The sequence below is a fragment of the Vitis vinifera genome, chromosome 5, assembly GCF_030704535.1.
Source record: "Vitis vinifera cultivar Pinot Noir 40024 chromosome 5, ASM3070453v1".
Taxonomy (NCBI): Eukaryota; Viridiplantae; Streptophyta; class Magnoliopsida; order Vitales; family Vitaceae; genus Vitis; species Vitis vinifera.
This window is the reverse complement of record NC_081809.1, coordinates 26,177,116-26,196,582: the sequence shown is the minus strand read 5'-3', so window position 1 is coordinate 26,196,582 and position 19,467 is coordinate 26,177,116. Positions and strand designations below refer to the sequence as shown.

The 19,467-nt window shown below is 35.2% G+C and overlaps 3 protein-coding genes across 3 annotated transcripts; 1 reads left to right on the top strand and 2 right to left on the bottom strand.

Annotated features, from left to right (window-relative positions):
• Positions 1 to 144: 144 nt before the first annotated feature.
• LOC100259432 (sm-like protein LSM36B) lies at positions 145 to 6,810 on the bottom strand. Its single transcript, XM_002278376.5, has 4 exons — positions 6,705 to 6,810; positions 5,592 to 5,737; positions 481 to 594; positions 145 to 385 (listed from the first exon to the last, which is right to left on the bottom strand). Exons 2-4 carry the CDS (start codon positions 5,704 to 5,706, stop codon positions 339 to 341), a joined length of 276 nt encoding a protein of 91 aa, XP_002278412.1. The 5' UTR covers positions 5,707 to 5,737; positions 6,705 to 6,810; the 3' UTR covers positions 145 to 338.
• Positions 6,811 to 7,345: 535 nt separating this feature from the next.
• Positions 7,346 to 10,505, top strand: LOC100267947 (acyl-coenzyme A thioesterase 2, chloroplastic). Its single transcript, XM_002274997.4, has 5 exons — positions 7,346 to 8,050; positions 8,485 to 8,662; positions 9,064 to 9,533; positions 9,677 to 9,805; positions 10,154 to 10,505. The coding sequence occupies exons 1-5, from the start codon at positions 7,424 to 7,426 to the stop codon at positions 10,310 to 10,312; spliced, it is 1,563 nt and encodes a 520-aa protein (XP_002275033.1). The 5' UTR covers positions 7,346 to 7,423; the 3' UTR covers positions 10,313 to 10,505.
• Positions 10,506 to 10,619: 114 nt separating this feature from the next.
• Positions 10,620 to 15,804, bottom strand: LOC100245626 (formin-like protein 1). The gene is made up of 4 exons (XM_002274965.5): positions 13,670 to 15,804; positions 13,335 to 13,534; positions 12,140 to 12,384; positions 10,620 to 11,732 (listed from the first exon to the last, which is right to left on the bottom strand). The coding sequence occupies exons 1-4, from the start codon at positions 15,196 to 15,198 to the stop codon at positions 10,908 to 10,910; spliced, it is 2,799 nt and encodes a 932-aa protein (XP_002275001.1). The 5' UTR covers positions 15,199 to 15,804; the 3' UTR covers positions 10,620 to 10,907.
• Between the last annotated feature and the right edge of the window lie 3,663 nt (positions 15,805 to 19,467).

The following is a 19,467-nucleotide window of genomic DNA, read 5'->3' as shown; positions in this document are numbered from 1 at the left end:
AACATTATAGGCAAAAGAGATCCTTTTCATCGAGCACATGGATTCTCATTTTGTCACGCACATGGGCACCCGAGTAGAAGGGTACTCGACAGTGCTGCTCAAGCGCTAATTTCGTCCACTTCACTAACAATATCATAATAACGGTTCCAGTTAAAAATTAATGCATTAATCTTCAAATCAAGTACTCGTTTTAATGGCTCATTACATGACTCAGTTCTCGGATAGATTGAAATTGTATTAACCCAGTACTCAGAGGCTAAACCCCTCTTAATCTACATGAAGTTATACTCATAAATAGCATGATAGCAGATGATCTTGTTTCTGGGAAGAATTGAAAGCTAAGCGCCCTCAGCCAGGGTCCTCTTGGATGTACTAATGTACAGAACTGCATCAAAGGAAAAGAATTAAACCTGTCAATGTCAGTCCATTTTCATTGTTAAGTAGAATATCGAATAAATAGAGGTGTCATTTGATATTTACCATTATTTCCACGGATAAAAGCATCGCCATATTTGTTTTTTAGCTGCCCATTGACGTACTCTTCTGTTTGCTCCATTGCTATGTTCATATATCCGTCAAGACAAGCTAGAATACCTGTATAAGAAGAATGAAACTAGCTTAGCCAGTATATTATATACCATTATGAAACAAGGGTTTTGTGGGTCAAAGCAAAGCTACAACGAACTTTCTTTTCCCGAAAGACACCAAAATTGTAAACATAGTGCACATTTAGCTACATGTAGTAGGTAGACTAGATTCCTCAGTTAATGATTAGTAGTGGAAGTACAACCATTTTCACACAGCCATACCTGGACTCTCCAACTTCACCCAGCATTTAAGTGTCAAGCTACATAGCTGATAAAAGGAAAAAAAAAAACATAAAAGGTTTTATCGAATATAACTTTTTTAAATTGATTTCTAATAGGGTTCTTTTTAAATCTTGTCATTTCCTTGTATCCGTACCTAAATTTTGGATCTTATTTTATCTATTTCCTTGTATCCTAAATTTCATATTTTTAAGGATCTAACTCTTAAAATATGTACCCATATCCAAGTCCAAGCAACATTGATGATTACCATCTTCATCAGGAATACTCCATAATCCTCCTGCACTTCTAAGTGCTATAGGAATATTCTCCCTTTGTCATACCCTGATTTTACACTGAAAACCATGTTTGCCTAAATTTAAAAAATCGCCAAATTCTCCAAAACCTGAGGTCCCTAGACCAGTTACATTGAACAACTTTTAGGGTAGCACTCCAACCTTGCTGTTATGTCCTCATCACTCAATAAAACAAATTTCAAGGAACACCCTACATTTCGATTGCAAAATTTTAGGAATCAGGCTTATAAAGATTTTTCTAAAGAGAGATAGACTACTTTTTAAAGAGAGAGTCTATACTAGCATGAATACAAAACACAAGACATGGTGCTCTGTGTTCATACAACATCAATACACCAACAGGACAATTACTGATATGGCAAGAGACAGACATGACAAGGATCTGGCTAGATATCAATACAGATTTTTATAATATAACACTTTCTCTTTTTCTTTTACTCTTTTTTTTTTTTTTTTCCTTTTATAGGTAAAGAAATATATAAGCACACACAGAATCCATTGATCACATGATTCACATACTTTTCATTCCACCAAGACAAGGGTCATTTAGCAGTTGCTTTTCACCGGTTGGTGTTTCTTGGGTGCAATCTCCGACGATCAAAGAGACTCATTTAGGGTGGTATGGAGCAAAAGACTTAAGAAAGTTTGGAGAGTGGTTTCCTCATGCATTTTTTGTACTATGTCAAAACAAAGGGATTGAAGGTCATTGAATAATGAGGAGCAACTAGATCATGCCCTAAAAAGTTCTTTTCTTAGTTATTATTTTTGTAAGTGAAGCTGTACATGGATATAGATTATATATATTATCAGAAGCAAAAGTATTTTCATTGACAAAGTAAAACTGAGAAGGATGAGAAATCCTTCCCTAATTACAAACCTGGATAAATACAAAGGAAAAGAAAAAAGAAAAAAGAACCAAAAGACATCAAAATGTCTCAACATTACTATTTTGACACTTCTAAAATATGTATCAAAATCCAATCAAGTTGAATAAAGTTGAGAGAAATTCCCTTGATAGTTATAGTAGTAGATGCCTAAAAAAAGAAGAAATAGATGAGGTCCCATAAAGTTTCAATTATCCTCCACTCATCCTTAAAAATCCTTGCTTTTCTTTTCCACCATACTATCCAAATCAAAATATGACAAGTGATTTTCCATAGGATGTTGCCCTTATTTGTGCTCCCTAACCCCCTAAAAGAAATGGTCAACATGTCACATTCACTTCTAAAAGGAACCCAAACCAAGTTGATCAATCTAAAAAGCTTATTTCATAACTCCATAGTCACCAAACAGTGATAAAAAGTGACACATCACTTCTTTACCACCCATACATAGAGTGCAACAATCTGGACCAAGGGTTTTAAAAGGTCTTCTCATTTAGAGCATGTCATTGGTATTAACCTTCTTGTTGGCCATTAACCAAGGAAAGGTCTTAACCTTTGATGAGGATTTTGATTTCCAAATGAAATTAGCAGGAGAGAAGAGAACTGAAGTTGATTGGCTTGATAAGGCTAGGAAAAAAGATATGACTGAAGATAAGCTAGAAGATACCCTTGATTGATTTTGTTGATTGGTTGTCTCTCGCTAAAGGAGGGAAGTTGTTTTTCTGTCTCCCCTCTTTTTGAATGTGCCTTTTTGGCACCTATTGTATAGGCCCTATATACTTTGGTGTGTTGTTCCTTTGGCTTATGATTTGTCTATCAAAAAATATATATACACACATAGATATAATATTATACTACACATACTAGTAGAACTCTTGTAGAACCCTTTCCTTTATCACTATAATTGTTAATTAAATAAAAATGGCTCATCATTCGTGTGCTTTATATGAGACTATGAGGGGAATCAACATATACAGTTAATAATTGCAACAATTCAACATTTCCAAATTTTCATGCTATGAGGAAATTATAAAATCATATCCTATACATTACAACAGCAACAAGAAAATTACAAACCAATAATTAATCAACATTTGGGCAACACATTATTGAGTAATTTATATCAAGGCAATCAATTATACTTCCCTTTAGAGGAGATTTATCAGCTGCACAAACCAAGTGGTTAATGTGATGGGAAAATGAGCTTCTGAAAGAAACTCATATCTTATATGAGAATTCATAAAAATGGTGCACAAAATGTTTGACCCCAATTAGAATTATCAATACTATTTCCTAAGAGAGGACCCTTTCAAAATAGAAAGTAAGAGCATGTTTTACAATATTTTCAAGTACAATTCTCAAAAAAAATAACTTTTGAAAAAAAATTTCAATTGTTTTCAAAAACAAGCTTCTCTTTAAAAATTCAAATATGAAAAATTGTTTTTCTCAACTTATTCTTCGTGAAGGTACTGTGCACTAATATACAAAACAAAAGTTTTCAAAATATTCCTTATATTTTCAAGACCAAATTTTCAAAAATTGTTCTCGGACAAATATTGGCAAATGTATTTTTTTAAGTTAGAAAATCATTTATGTTCTTTATGTTTTCAAGAATAGTTCCCAAACAAGCCTTAATCCTTTTGTTTTTTTTTTTTGGATTGGAAACTAGAAACTAGATACTACTAAATTAGCAATTACACCAACTTGGAGAAGATATTTAGCAACAGAAAAAAAAAACAAAAAAAACAGCATGATGAAGCTGTTTTTTTTTTTTTTTTGATAGGCTAAGATAGATATGTCTATAATAGTAATAGAAAAAGGCACATAAGAATACATAGGACGTATACAAGGAGCACCAAAAGGAGCATGATGAAGCAATATAAAAGAACTTCAACATTTCTGTATACTTCCTATGTATGTAGGCAGCACCCCTTTTTTGATAGGCGCTTTATTAATACAACACTAAATTTGCCTATCAAAATAAATAAATAACAGGACTCCAACAGCTCATGCAGAGCCATCCAATTAAGGGGAGAAAAATGAGAAGGCCCCTTAAAACAAAAGACAAAAATATCCCATCTAAAACCTTGATACCACCATATATTATGCAAACTAACTAGGATTATGTGAAAATTTTCTCTATGACTATGAAGCGTTAAGAAAGAAAAAATGATGTAGACGAGGCACACTTCTCCAACAAGGTGCTATATAATTAGGGAGTAGTTGAGCCTTAAGCCTAGGCGTGCTTTAAGCATGCCTTTTACAGAATATGGATACTAAAAATTCCCCTATCCAACCAAACATGAAAAAGAACCTTAAGCACGTTCCATTATAACTAATTTCTTCCATGAACCATAACAATATGGATGTAGAAACCACAAAGAGACACTAAATCTTCACAACTAATTTATTACATGGATCATAGCAATATGGGTGCGAAAACATAAAGAGTCACTAAGCCTCACAGAAAAATAAGGCAAATCCTCCTCTTAAGGCACAAAAACAAGAAGAAGAAAAATTGGGTTTGAAGATACTTAAGCAAAGGATATTATGAATTTTGTAAAAAATGGTACAAAAGCTCTAAAACACATAACATGTCACTAGTCCTAAGTACCAGAGAGAAGATTTTTCTTATGGGGCCTCAAAGGAAAACAAAAGGTCATTTTTAGAATCTTCGTTTCCCACCAAATTACATTCAATCAACAATACAACAATATTTTTAACCAAAAGTTGAATTAAATTTTCTTAAGATTCCAACAGCTACCATTAAAAGAATCAAAGTATGTGTTATATTGTTATTGTAAGATACCGTCTTGAGACAGTTTCAACAGAAAAGAATAGCAGCTTAAAAATATTTTATGAATTCTTTGTTACAGTAGCCAGCTGGGTCGGTACAAAATGAAAGACCATCCTTCAGATATTTCATGGTTGTTGCATATGGGCTGCCCCCACTTTTGGGGCTCATTCTATTATTCACCCATCACAACCGACATAGTTGATATGTGATCCAGATCATTGAAATGAATCATTTACGTATAAAACGTATCATATCAAATATTTCATTCTACATTTTATATGATGTCCACACTGAACTTTCACGAACAAACACACAAAATTCACATTTATTCTCTAGTTTTTGGAGGGTTGCCACATCCAGCAGCCCCAATTCCATTAGAATCTTTTTCCTTTTGATAAGCAAGCAAAAAGACATTATAGATAACGACAGAGAAACTATACACTAAGGTACACAGGAAGCCCATCTCCATTTGAAATGTGACAACCACATCCATAACGTATGAGAAAATTGTCAGATTGAAATCAAAATTTTTGATAAAATATAGAATGCAACTCAAGGCAACTCAAAAAATCTTCATTCCCAGTTCTATGTACCAACTCCATTTGAAATGTGACAACCACATCCATAATGTATGAGAAAATTATTAGATTGAAATCAAAATTTTCAATAAAATATAGAATGCAAATCAAGCCAACTTGAAAAATCTTCATTCACAATTCCAACTATTACCAAAGTTATTGAAACATACAATTAAAAGCAATGCAAAAGAAAGAACAAAAACTCTTACCACGATAATCCACACCAGAGTTAAGCTTAACAACAACAGGTCGCCCACGAATTGACTTGAGGAAATCTGCTGGAGTTTTTGTGGTTGCAGACCCTTTCTCTCCTCCTGTACTCATATCTTCCTTTCAAACTATGTACCCCCTTTACCTGATCGAAAAAATGTGTCACTTTTATTGGAATATTAAAACTCGATAAATGTAAGCATCAATGAACAAATATACAAACAGAGTACCAATATGTTTCAGCAATCCCATTTTTGTAAAAATCGTGCATTTCATGTAATCAACAAACAAAAAGAAATCGCTATTCATGATAGGCCAGGGGAAAAAAATCAAAATACTTATGGATGATCATGTAAACTTTATTTCATGATATTGATATTAGTATACATTTCTTTTATCATCTAATATCACCATATCATACATACATTCATTTCTTCTTCTTTTTCTAAATAATAATAATTTAATATATGTATTATCAATGTTTTATCCTTTGTCAAAAAGAAAAAAAAATCTGTCCCACCAAATATTTTTCCAAAATTTGATATTTCCAATATTTCCCTAAAATCCAAAATTCAAAATTTCTGATGTTTTCATACTTGCATAAACCCTAAAAAAGTAATTCAATTTAAACCCTAAAGGCCCAATACCCAATTGTGTATGAAGAATAATAACAGCGGTTCAAACACTTCATCAGTTTCAAACATCCAAGCCAAATGCCAAATAAAAACTTGAACCCATTAGAGATAATCCACAATGAACTAACTTTTCAGCAAACTCTAATCACATCAGCTCTTTCTCAAGAAATAACTCCATAAGACTACAGACCCAGAAAAAAAAAATTTGAACCTAGAAATTAAACAAGAATTGTAGAAATAATAGAAAAGATTAAATTTATACCCAAAACCCAATTCTGGATTAATAAGACTAACAAAAACAGCTGAATGCATCATCCAAAACCATTAAAAAGAAGAAGAAGAAGAAGAAGAAGAAGAAGAAAGGTCGAAACAAACATAAAAGGAAAGGGAAGAAAATCCCCAGATCAGTGCGGAAGAGAAGAGATCTTTGGCAAGAATTAGAGACTATTAGTATACAAGAAATTAAGCGGGAAATACCTGAAGAAGAACCGATGTGAAGTTCCTTCTCTTGCGTTCTCCAAATTGAACCCTACAAGGCTTAAGCCACAACACCTCCCTCTTAGTTAAAGTCTAAATGACGTATTTAACCCCTGCTTGTAAGGCAAAAGGTACCACCAATTAGATTCTGCCACGTCCACCGACAGCTTTTTTATTATTTTGTATCCATGTCTCAACACCTCGTATATTTCTACTTCTGTTTAATACTATAAATTTTATTGTATGCTAATAGCTTAAATAAAAATATTCTCATTTATTATAATTCAAATTAAAAATAATGGTATAATTAATATTTTTTTTAAATTTTATTTATATTTGTATTCTTTGTTTAATGCTCTAATCCCTTATCACATTGTATTATATATCATTATTATAAAATGATATATAATACAATTTAATGAATATATGTTTATAAAATTTATAGTTTTTATGGATGTAGAAATTATTATTATTAAATAAGATAAATTATATATATATATATTTTTGAAAGAAGTAGCTTTAAAATATTTATTTTTATTTTTTATATAATTTTAAATATATATATATATATATATATATATATATATTTTTAAGTGTTTTCATTAATTTTTTACGTCATTAATATTTTGTATCAAAATATGTAAAATTGGACCTTGTAGCTGGTAGCAAACCAGAGCTTTTTCATCTTCTTCCCTCAAGACTCAAGATTCAGTTGAATCATGAAACCAATCATCAGAGGACCTTTGTCCCACCATCTCTTCTTCAGACTCACCACCTCCTCCTCCATTTTTTTCTCCACTTCAAACCTCTCCATCAACACTCCATCACTCCACACACTTTCTTCCTTCCACCTCCTCACCCTATCTCCTTCCAATACCCACTTCCCCATTTCTCCAAATCAACCAACCCCACATCATCAGTTCACTCACAGAAGGCCTTTCTCATCTGTAAGATCAGACCCCTCTTCCATTGAACCACCTCCTCCCAATGCAATTCCTGTTGTTTCCACTGTTGCTTCCCCATTTGAGAGCTCTCCATCCATCGATGCTGGTTCTTTGATCCGAAAACCCATTAGTTTGTGGCCTGGGATGTATCATTCACCTGTGACCAATGCTTTATGGGAAGCAAGATCCAGCATCTTTGAGAAATCTCAAGAGCTTCCAAGTGATGCCGCTTCAGAGAGTGAATTAGTGCCCAAAACCCCAGCGCAGAGCCGGACCAGTATTATATATAAATTTTCATCTGATTACATACTCAGAGAGCAATACAGGAACCCTTGGAATGAGATCAGGTCTGGGAAGTTGCTTGAAGATCTTGATGCTCTTGCTGGAACAATCTCCTTTAAGGTCCTCTCTCTATTGGTTTTCTTGTGCTTTATTGAATTTACACTTCCTGGATTTCCTGAATTATAGAATCAGGATTGATGTGGGAAGGAATTGAACTGGGGTTTGAGAGATGGGGTTTGATTTTGGCGGATATCAATCTCCTATAAGGCTACAAGAAGGTTGTGTTGTTTCTCTTCAGGAGCTCTCACTTTACTCCAGCCATGGTGGCCAAATTGAGCCTTCACTCAATGCGATTTTGTTAAGATTAGGTTAATGTAGATAAGATATTTTGTGTTAGAAAAATATGAACCCGAAAATATTTTGATTAATGGGAGTTGAAGGTATAAGCATTGTCTTACTTCAATGCTTGTGTCCCAACTTGAATCGACCTCAAAGCGTTCATTGTTGACTGGAAAATTTTCCATCTCATAATTCATTTGTACGCTTTGCACCAGCACTGCAGCAACGACAAGGGCGCAGCAATGCCCTTCTTACTGGTCACAGCTTCTGTCGACAGGATGGTGCTCAAGAAACCCATCCGGGTTGACACTGATCTGAAAATAGTTGGTGCTGTAACATGGGTTGGAAGGTCATCCATGGAGATAAGATTAGAGGTGATTCAACCAACACCAGGTAATTTGACATACTTGGTTGAACTTCAGTTGTTTTTCTTTCAAAATGTCAATAATTTGAATGGGAGTTCTGTTGCTTCTACATCGTCTTTAATAAGAAACCAAAACGCTAATTAACACGCTGCATATTTGTTAGGACGTGACATACATCATGAACTCAAATCTTAATACCTTAAGCTTTCAAAAAAGTAACTCTCGGGTTTTTAAGTGTTTTTCACATAATGTGGATGCATATGAGCTCAAATCTTAATAATCCTAAACTTTTAGAAGAATTCATTACTCAATATAGAATCAAAACTCTGATTAGTGGGAGGTCTCAGGTAAATCTATCCTTTAAAATGTCAATTTATGTTCATTTTCTCCACATGCCTGATGATTGATTGGTATAAACTTCATTTGCAGAGGCCTCTGATCCCTCAGACTCACTAGCCTTAACAGCAAACTTCACATTTGTGGCTCGTGACTCCAAGACAGGAAAATCAGCTCCCATTAACCAGATCTCCCCAGAAACCCAACAAGAAAAACTGCTCTGGAGAGAAGCAGAAGACCGGAATCAGATGAGGAAAAAGAAGAGAGGAGAAAACATGAGGGGACTCGAGGATAGGGAGGCTGACCGGCTCGAAGCATTACTGGCTGAAGGACGGGTCTTCTGCGACATGCCCGCTTTGGCTGATAGAGACAGCATTCTTATCAGGGATACTCGCCTCGAGTACACCATCATTTGCCAGCCACAGCAGAGGAACATCCATGGTCGGATTTTTGGTGGATTTTTGATGAGAAAAGCATTAGAGCTGGCTTTCTCAACAACTTATGCCTTCGCAGGTGCTGCGCCGCTCTTCGTAGAAGCTGATCATGTTGATTTCTTGAAGCCTGTGAGTACCCACCCTAAAACTGGTATCAAATTCTCCTAAAAATGGAGTAACCGTATCGATTGCTTAATCCTTGAGCTGAGCCTAAATTTTTCTAGGTAAAGGTAACTACACTTCAATTGGTTTGCTATTTCTTGTTGGCGCAGGTGGATGTTGGAAATTTCCTTCGTCTCAAGTCTTGTGTTCTGTATACTGAACTCGAGAACCCAACTCGACCATTGATCAATGTAGAAGTTGTAGCTCATGTTACAAGGCCCGAGCTCAGGTCAAGTGAGGTGAGTATCAGGGAAAGAACACAATACAATCAACAGTTAAAACAAAGGATATTCATACCCAGCATGTCAAATGGAAAGTGAGATAAGATTATTCTGTTTTTCGAAGCTTTATTTCATCCTGTTTTTATACATTGTGTATTCTAGGATGCATTTACACCTTAGGATATACAGAACCAAACAAGGCAAAGACTAGAAATCAGAGCTTCAACTCTAGCGATCTTGAGTTACCTTAAACTACCAACTTTTTTCTAAAAGCTTAAACCGCAAAGACTAGAGATTAGAGACTTGAATGCCAGAGTACCTGAGTTTGCTTATTCGCCTTTGTTATGTTTCTGCAATTTTGAATAGGTATCAAACACTTTCTACTTCACATTCACTGCCCGGCCAGAGGCAATGAAGGATGGATTGAAAATTAGGAGTGTTGTTCCTGCTACAGAAGAGGAGGCACGGCGGGTGCTCAAACGTATGGATGCTGAGAACCCAGAACTAGTTCAGACCAGGAACTGAGTCATCATATAATAAAAGATAAGCGGAAGAGAAGCCTAGACCTACAGAGTTCCATTGAAGAACCCAGAAAAAGTAAACTTCCAGCTCCAGTATGGAACATCTTTACGACTATCTTCTAGAAATCCTGGCAAATTGTTATGCACAAAGCAGAAACTGATATATATTTTATACTGAAAATGCATATTATGACTCATCTATAATTGGGAATGAATATTACAACAAGATCACTCTTCTGCAACAAAGACCATGTCTGAGGAAAATGTTGAATTCCAGAGACATGTTGCAGGCTTTGTAGATAGAGGACAAGTTGGAGCATAAACTCAAAAGATTCTATTACTGAATAACAATCCTTAGATTCAGTTCCTAAGAGATTTACAAGATAGTTCCAACTATTCCAGTAATACTTCGTTATTGTTTCCTGACAATTCTGATTCCCTCCCTTCGTATATTACAGATGTAAGATGAAACAATACCAAAATCTTCTACGTGGATTTATATATAAGTACAAGAGAAACAAAAAATGGCAAATGCAAGCACATTACCAAAAAGTCCCTTTGTTGCCAGCACCAGCTTCTGTTCCTGAAAGCATCAAGTGCTAAGACGAGGATGAGCTTTCATCATCAGACGAACCATATTGCGGCCTCTGGTTGAACCCAGGAAAAATTGGTGGCGTGCTTGGATTTAGAGGCATAGGAAATTGGCGAGCTGAACTGACTATGGTTCGCTCGTTGATTTTCCCAACTTCCTTGCAAACCTGATCAAGAATAGAAAGAAAATCCCTTACCACCATGAAAATTCTGAATGGGTGAGCTTCTTCCTTAGCTGAGTTCCCATGGAAATATTCAGTTATTTCTTTGACAAGGGTGAGTGCAGCACTCTCTTGGGCTTGAATCTTTATAATCTCCTCCTCTGCCTTCTTTAAGAACCCATTCATTGACTCACAGAATTTCCGGCTACTCTCTTTCAGTGCTATCTCTTCATTTAATCTTGCAACTTCCCCGATTTTTGTGATCCCTCTAGCAAGTTTTGCAACTTCATTACTAAGCACATCTGAATCCATGGCAGCAGCCTTCTTTACGCTGGTGAGCTCACCACTCAACCCAGCAACAACTTGCAGGCCAAGCTTCCTAAATTCAACATCATCCCGGAAAGCAGATTGCTGGGTCACTTCATCCATTGTTTTCTGGTTGGCACCAGCCAGCCGAGAACCTTCAGCCCTGATGATTTCCTGTACAACAAAATGCAGAAGGGTGGTTTTCCCATCAGTGCCCTTAATATCAACAAGCTTGAGGAGCGTGTCGAGCTTGAAGGCATGTGCATCGCCACGGTTGGTCCCAACATTCATTCGGTTCCCAGTCTTGAGTACAGCTTCAAGAAGCTTCAAGAACATTCTGCTGTTCCTCAGTTCTTCGCAAGCAGCCTGCAAGAATGAAGAAAATTTAAATGGCTATCAACACTTTATATCATTTATCCATCTCTCAATCATGTTCATAAACACCAATTATAACCAACACACAACATATTGGTGCCTACAAGAACTATTTAAACAATTTTAATCCCTCCCTTTTATGTTGGATTATTTTGTAAGAAGCACAACAATAGCACCTCAGGTTACTTGGGCATGCAGAATGTATTAACTACCAGTATTCAGTTAAGAAACGGTTAAGTCTGTATGCGAGGTAGGTGAAAGGATGAGCAGAAAAGAACCAGAGAAGATAGAATGGTGATGCGCAGAGGCTCAAGAGATGTTTAAACGAATAGAAAATCCTAAAAGCACAGATAGTATAAGCAAAAATAAAAAAGAAATGCAGGGGTGAAAAGTTTTACCTCTAGAGTGTCAAAAGACCTTTTGAGATACTCGACTTCTGAATCAAAATTGGCTATGTAAAGCATTGCATCAACCCTTTTAAATGCAAAGGGTATGTCAAGCACAGCCCTTAGAAATCTTTCAGCAGGACCTAACTTGAACGGTGACTCATCTTTAAATTCTTTCAGTTTACATTCTTCCTCTTTTGTTGGAGCCATCTTTAGCAGACTTTCAAGAAGCTCTGTTCCCAGTGTGTCTGTATTGCCTGTTTGCAGGTAGAAAATGGAAAATTTTCAGGGATAGTAATGGTTTGGTAAAACTCGTAACAAGCAAGGGCTCTGTGTGTGTGTGTGTGTGTGTGTGTGTGTGTGTGAGAGAGAGAGAGAGAGAGAGAGATTATTATCACTTGTAAAAGCCCCGGAAAATCAACACAAATGCTGAATTAAGTATGGTATAGAGCATATACTAATGGCATTGGAACATGCAAAATATACTGTCAAGCAAATTCAAGTAAAACTTTCAATTTCTTGCCAACAAGTAGAAATTCTAACCATCCCAATCACATAAAACCCAAACAACAAAACCCTGACAAAAAACACAGTTGCTCCAAATCTAAAGCAATGCCATTGTTTGGGTGCTGTGTAACTGGCATTAGGACGCCCAATTCCATATGATGATCACAGGAGAGCTGATGGCAGTGGAAGGCGTTTTCGGGTATCACCCACCTTCATCGCATCACACCATGGAATCATCAGCACTGCCCTTATTTTTAGCCAAGTTTATCTCATCCCAATTCTTACAATCAAGAGGAGAAGAATAAAAGAGCATAAAAAAACATATCGACTTCTTTCCTATCTTCTGCCCTTGGAAATCATAATACCAGGACTAAGTCATATGTCAAACCTAGTCAAGGCAAAGATACAAATTCTAGAAAAAACATATATGACCAATCATAACCTTAACCCGAGTTCGTAATGTCTGGAACCTCGTGACGGTTTTCAAACATTTTACGGCAAACAATACTACAGTGTGTGTCAGCTCATCGTGCCCTAGTGAGCCAGCTTGAAGGCACAAATAATATATATGCTAACAAACAAACTTGAAATAATGCATGCAGCTCATCCACCGAAAGCAAGATTCATTGTCGATGAATACGGAGCACAGAATAAACATTATTGGAACTACTTTTTACAAGCTTACAAAAAGATTAGTTACCTTCCAAAAGGGCTTCACAGACTTCATCAATGGTCACATTAAGTGCCCTCAACAAAATTGCGATGTTCTGAGACTTTTTTGGATCAAGAACCCGATTCTCCTGATTCGGGGTTGGAAGAATCTGTCGCCGCAAATTATCCTTTGGAGTCAAATTTGAAGCATTCACCATAAACAATGTCTCGATCATTTCCTCATTCAATCTGCAAACAGAACAAGACTCCATAATTGACTACACCAAGCATATAAAATATGAGAATCATTTTTCAGTCTATGACAAAAAGCTAATTATTGAACCTTAAAACACACAAAAACCCAAATCCAGATAAATGGCTTACTGAAAAGAGCTTGATTTCATCTGATCCCACACCATTGCTCGATCTGAGCTCGCTCTGACCTTGTCCCAATGCAAGGGTTTCAGCTTCGGTTTCGGGGTTTCGCCATTCCTTTCAAGAGCTTCAATGCCCTGAGGCTGTTCAGATGGGGCTTCCAGTCCCGGGTTTTGGAACACCACTGGCCTTGAAGGCGGTACAAGAGCCGGTGGCCCGAAATTCGGTTCGTGAATAGGCGTTGGGTCCGCCGGAATTTCCCAAAATCGCGGTGGGGGAGGTGGAGGCGGCGGTGGTGGTGGCTTGGCAATGGGAATTTCAGTGGATACAGCCTCAAATTTTTGTGGAGATCCTCCAGAAACATCCGAAATTCTTTGCCCCAATTCTTCTGTCTCTGATGGCGGCGAGGGGGTCCTTGAACGCCGTGGCAGCGGCGGGGGAGGTCGCAGCGGTGGAGGAGCAGGGAAGTTGATGGTGGCAGTGGGGGATTTTGGTTTCGAGACTTCGGGACTCGAATTCAATGGAGGGGAAGCACTGTTGGAAACGGGCAATTTCGATTTTGAGATTTCGGGACTTGAATTCAATGGCGGAGAAGGGCTATTGGAAGTAGAGCTCGTCGGAGAAGCTGAGTTAGAAGATGGGTACGATGGAGTTCTAGAATCCACGCTTCTGCTTCGATAATTCTCGGCTTCTACCATCGGGAACGTTCTTCGGGAACTCGATCCGGCGCCCACTGGACTGGAAGACCCTCTCGGAGAAAAGAACTCTTCGTCCTCGTCGTCGTCACCAAAGGAGCCCACGTCGGCGTTTCTGAAGCTATGCCGGAAGTTCTGCCGTGGAAGCGGCGGAAGAGGGCGGAGTTCCGGCGAACTGAGCTTCTGGTACGGCGGCGAGGCCGACGCGCTCCGTTTTGTTCCGGCATTGCTGGAGTTTGCTGCGGCATCGTCGTCGACGCCGCGAGAGTTTACCAGCGTACCAAGGTAGAGGAACTCGGAGCTCGTGCCTGAGATGCTGCTGCGCGGCTGTTTGTGGTGCTGGATGCCGTCGGAGACGGCGGTGTTAGCCGGGTATAGGCGGAGGCTGTCGGATCTCGGGTCTTTTCTTTTAGGCTGGCGACGGTGGTAGAGCAATACGGCAGCGATGGCGATGAGCGCGACGGCGGCAAGCGACACCCCCACCGCTATAGCCACTAGCTTCGGCGAAACCCCCTTCCGGGAAGACGACTGCGGGAAAATAAGGGAGGAAATATTCGCTGGAAATGTGGCCAAAGCCGTCGAAGACGGAGGCGGGGGCGGAGATGCGTACGCGGGAAAAAATGGCTGCTTATTCGAAGATGAGGATGAGAACGGAAACTTAGGTTGCTGCTGAGGATGTGCTTGAGGGGAAGACGCTGGCGACGGAGTTGGGGGAAACGAATTGAGAGGAAACAAGGGTTGATGAAGAATCCGCCGCGTCTGCAGGTGATAGTCAGCCGCGGCAGCTGGACGTAAATCGGTTGACAAACAAAACAGAAAAACAAAGAAAAAAATTGTAGGCATGGTAGAACTGTGTTCGACTCCAGTGTTTTCAAGCAACTTCAAGTGTCTTGAGTTGTCTGAAGTGTAAGCAAGAGAGACATAGCAACCACTGAAACTCTCCTTTGATTGTCACTCAACACCAAAGAGAATTATTGAGCTTTGAGTTAGTTGAAGACCAGATCAAATCCCAAACCCAAAACCCAAACAGAATGTTATCGCAGTGACACTACATTACAGCCACAGGGTAGTTGAGGCTGAGACCAAATGGAATGGTAGTTCACACCTCCAACAGCAACAAACCATTAACCCAACCATTACACTATCACTGCTTCAGGAAAGTGAGGTGAAAAAGATGGGATTGATGATGGAGTCTTGGCGATGTGTGGAGTACGGAGAGGATGAAAGGGAGGAAGACGGAAGGGCATCAGTCCAAAACAAGTCAAAAAAAAACTTCTGACAGACAACACAGACAGGCATTTTTTCTGGCCATTGGGATTTGGAAAAAGAAATTTATTCTTGCATCCACAGGTAAAGATGAGCTGTTTCCATTATTTACTTGTACTCTTGCAGTGGTGATGTGGCCATGAAGATGAAAGAATAAAAATGAAACAAAATCTAATAAGAGAGAAAAGAATTAAAGAAAGGGTATTTTTCACATCTTCACTGTGTTGAAAAGTGGTGATTTTGGCTTGTCATCACTCAAAATCTCTGAAAGCCACTGATTGAACTTTTGGCTTGGAGATTCATGGGGTTTTTTTTAGTCTCACGCCCCATGGGAGCGCGTTGTGGCGCCCTAATCGACACTGTGCAATAGATTTTGGTATCTACTTTTAATGCCCAATTATTTTTATTTTTTTTCTTCTTGTCGTTTTGCATAGAAAAGTATGTTTTCATTCCTCCCTTACCTTTTGTTTTCATGCATCATAATATTTTTCTCTTAATTTTTTGTAAATACATATAATCCCATTCCTTTGGAATTTCATTTTTCCTTTGGCATTTTCACTTATTACTCTCATGGGTATATTTGAAAATAATCTTAAATTAATAAAATCAAATGTATTTAATCGAAATCTAAAAAAAATTAATAAAATTAATTCAAAAATTATGCATAAACATTTGTTATTATAATCTAAATGAAATTAGAAAATAGAGTAACAATTAAAAATGTATTTGGTAATATTTTTATTCTGTTTTTAATAAAAGTGTTTTATTTATAAGTGTTTTTAGAAATATTATTTATTAAATGTTTTCCTAAAAAGCATTATAAGTATTTTTTTTCAAAACTATGTGTGATTTTTTATATTTTTAAAAATAATTTTAAAATTTTTTCAAATAATCAAACTATATTTAGTAACTGTTTTCGAAAACAATTCTAAAAATTAGTTTTTTAAAATTGTTTTTGATTTCTATTGAACAAAAGTCTATTTGAAAACTTAAAATATTTTTAATATTTTTAAAATAAATTTTATATCTAATATTTTATTTTTAATCATTTTATATGTTTATATAATTATTTATTAAAACAATTCTCACAAAACAAATGAAAATAATTAAAAGATATTCTCTCAAAAATCGAAAATAGAAAACAAATTTTTATTGCCAAACATATTTTTTGTTATAGAGGGCAAAAAAATATTCTAAAATAACCATTCTCAAACAAGCTCCTAATTTTTTTCAAAAGCATCTGTTTAGGTTAAAAATACTTTCTAAAATTACAATGAATGAGATTATAAATAAGGTGACAACTAAATGTAAAAATAAAATTATATAATAATAAAATTTTGAATTTATAGGTTTTTATATCTAAGAAAAAATAGAACATGGTCAAAATCTTTGGTTCCATCTTCATGGTTTCATAGAAGACATTTATTACAAGTTTTATGCGAAACCCCACAAATAATAAAGTCACAACGGCAATATCGTCCATAATGGTAGAAATAGAAATGGTACATAGATGACTTTGGACTTTTCTTTTTTCCTTTGATAGAAAGTTCCAAGAATAATTTGTACACAAGCAAGCATACCAATTTAGTATGATTTTAGGGAAATATTGAATTTGAGTTAACTTCCGTTGTCGTTCTAATTAATACAATCTTGAATTGAGACCTTACTAAGTAATAAAACTTGAAACTTAAGTTATATCATTTCATACATTTTGTTTTTTTCCACCATTTCATTGTACCAAAAGTCATGTCGTTTGCAACATGCATGCATGATGGTCTTTTTTTGTTATTTTTAGTCATTTTATTACGTGATCTTAACTTATTTTAGTGATTTATACTTTTTATGACATAAGTTTACGAGAATCATTTCAACTTTAGCTTTGATTTTTATGAGATGTTGAAAATGATATCACTCGCTTAGATTTTGTTAAACGAAATGTTAAAACGAAGAAAGTCATGCTTTTAAAAAATAATTTGAACATTATGAAAATTTATTTAAATGAGAATACTTTTCAAGTTTTTTTTCTTTTTTTTTTTAAAAAAAAAGGTTAGCCACGTTATCATAATAATAATAAATTATTAAAATATTTAAAAATTATACAAATACATAAAAGTTTTAGTTCGCATAATTTGAGTATGATATGAATGTCATACTCTTAACACCCATAGAAAGACACATAGAAAGACTGGTAATATTAAGATTATACTTTAAAAACATGGCTTAAACCTTAAATTTGATTTGAGTTTTGAACTATTATAAGATAATAATAATAAAAAATTATTATTATTATTATTAAAATATTTAAAAATTATACAAATATATAGAGGTTATTGTTTGGGTTCAATATGAACAAGTGCTTAAATTTTAAATTACATGAACATTAAAATATGTTTAACATGTAGAATATTTTGACTTTGGCATTGGGACGTTCGAGTAAAGTAATATAAAAATGCAGCAAGTATTAATGGATTCAACCAAGTTTGGTATGAGTATAACTCACAGGGAATGTTTGGAATGGCATATGGACCCCATTTATGATTTAATTTTAATTTTGGAAAAAGACATTTTGAGTAAATTTTTGCCATCAATGCACAAATCTTTATTAGAGAATCTCATTTAATTTCTTCATGGTCACACCTAATTTTAACACACTTCTTTTAGTGATTATATTTTTTAATGCTACAACCATTAAATGGAGACTCAATTGGAAGAACAAAAAAAAATCTATATTTTTAATCACTATGAAAATTTAGTATAGAAAGTTAATAAAATAATTATGGAATTTGTCAAAATATAGAAATTGTAAATGAAACTATTGTGGAACGGTCCATAATTTGAAAGCAAAACATTATTTAAGCAATATTATCACTTCCTTTACCTCTTTTAATAAAAAATGTTGTTTAATGCCAAATATATAGTCTTTGATAATCTATTTATTTATTTATTTTAAATTTAGTCAAAATTTTATCCGGCTTCTATAGACAAAGTCTCTTCTAATTTCAGGTTTTGATCTTTATTTGAGAATTGTTTTTAAAAACGGTTTTCCATTATTTAGAACGAAATTTATTTTCTAAATTAAAAATATATATATTTGGCAAAATTTTAAAGTATTTTTTTGAAAGTTTATTTTTAAAAATAGTTTAAGATAGTTTCAAGTGTTTTTCAATACAATGTTTGGATAAATAATTAAAAATATGAAGAATATTTTGAAAACTTTCATATTAAAAAAATATACTAATTTTATGGGAATGGGTGGAGAAATTTTTTATATTTTAATTCACAAATAAAATCTTATTTATAAAAATAAATAAAAATTATCCTCTCTTTTTTAAAAAAAAAACTATTGTAGATTAAAATATTGATAAATTAACATATTTATGTTATTAATTATGATTATTTTATTTTAGAAATTTTTGAAGACAAAACCATAGGCAAATTGTTTGGTGTGAAGTGTTGAGCCATCAAGCAAAGCAACCTTTCCCTAATGTAACAAGATAAAAATTAGGTACACCATTGACAATGGCTTGTTATTTGAAGTCTTAAGGAGTTTATAGTATTAAACCAATTGATTTAACCATAAGAAATTTCAATGGGTGTATGGTGAAGAGTCATCAATCAATTATGAACCTACAATTAGATTCTCAAGAGTGACCCACCTAAAGGCTAAAGCAACCATATGTGATTGAATAGTACCATGTTGAAAATTCAAAATTTGAAAATTTAGTGATCAATGGTTGACCTATCACAAAATGATGTGAAAAGCAAGTCAAAAAAAAATTCATAAAAATAATTGAATTATCATACTCAATACTAGTCATGCAATATATGTCGGAATTCATATAGATG

Coding starts and splice junctions, on each gene's coding strand:
- LOC100267947 (XM_002274997.4), top strand. CDS start 7,424: ATGAAACCAATCATCAGAGGACCTTTGTCCCACCATCTCTTCTTCAGA. Junction 8,051..8,484: donor CTGGAACAATCTCCTTTAAG/GTCCTCTCTCTA, acceptor GCTTTGCACCAG/CACTGCAGCAACGACAAGGG. Junction 8,663..9,063: donor GGTGATTCAACCAACACCAG/GTAATTTGACAT, acceptor CTTCATTTGCAG/AGGCCTCTGATCCCTCAGAC.
- LOC100259432 (XM_002278376.5), bottom strand. CDS start 5,706: ATGAGTACAGGAGGAGAGAAAGGGTCTGCAACCACAAAAACTCCAGCA. Junction 595..5,591: donor CTCTGGTGTGGATTATCGTG/GTAAGAGTTTTT, acceptor CTTCTTATACAG/GTATTCTAGCTTGTCTTGAC. Junction 386..480: donor TTTTATCCGTGGAAATAATG/GTAAATATCAAA, acceptor CCTTTGATGCAG/TTCTGTACATTAGTACATCC.
- LOC100245626 (XM_002274965.5), bottom strand. CDS start 15,198: ATGCCTACAATTTTTTTCTTTGTTTTTCTGTTTTGTTTGTCAACCGAT. Junction 13,535..13,669: donor ATGAAATCAAGCTCTTTTCA/GTAAGCCATTTA, acceptor TTCTGTTTGCAG/ATTGAATGAGGAAATGATCG. Junction 11,733..12,139: donor GGTCTTTTGACACTCTAGAG/GTAAAACTTTTC, acceptor TCATTCTTGCAG/GCTGCTTGCGAAGAACTGAG.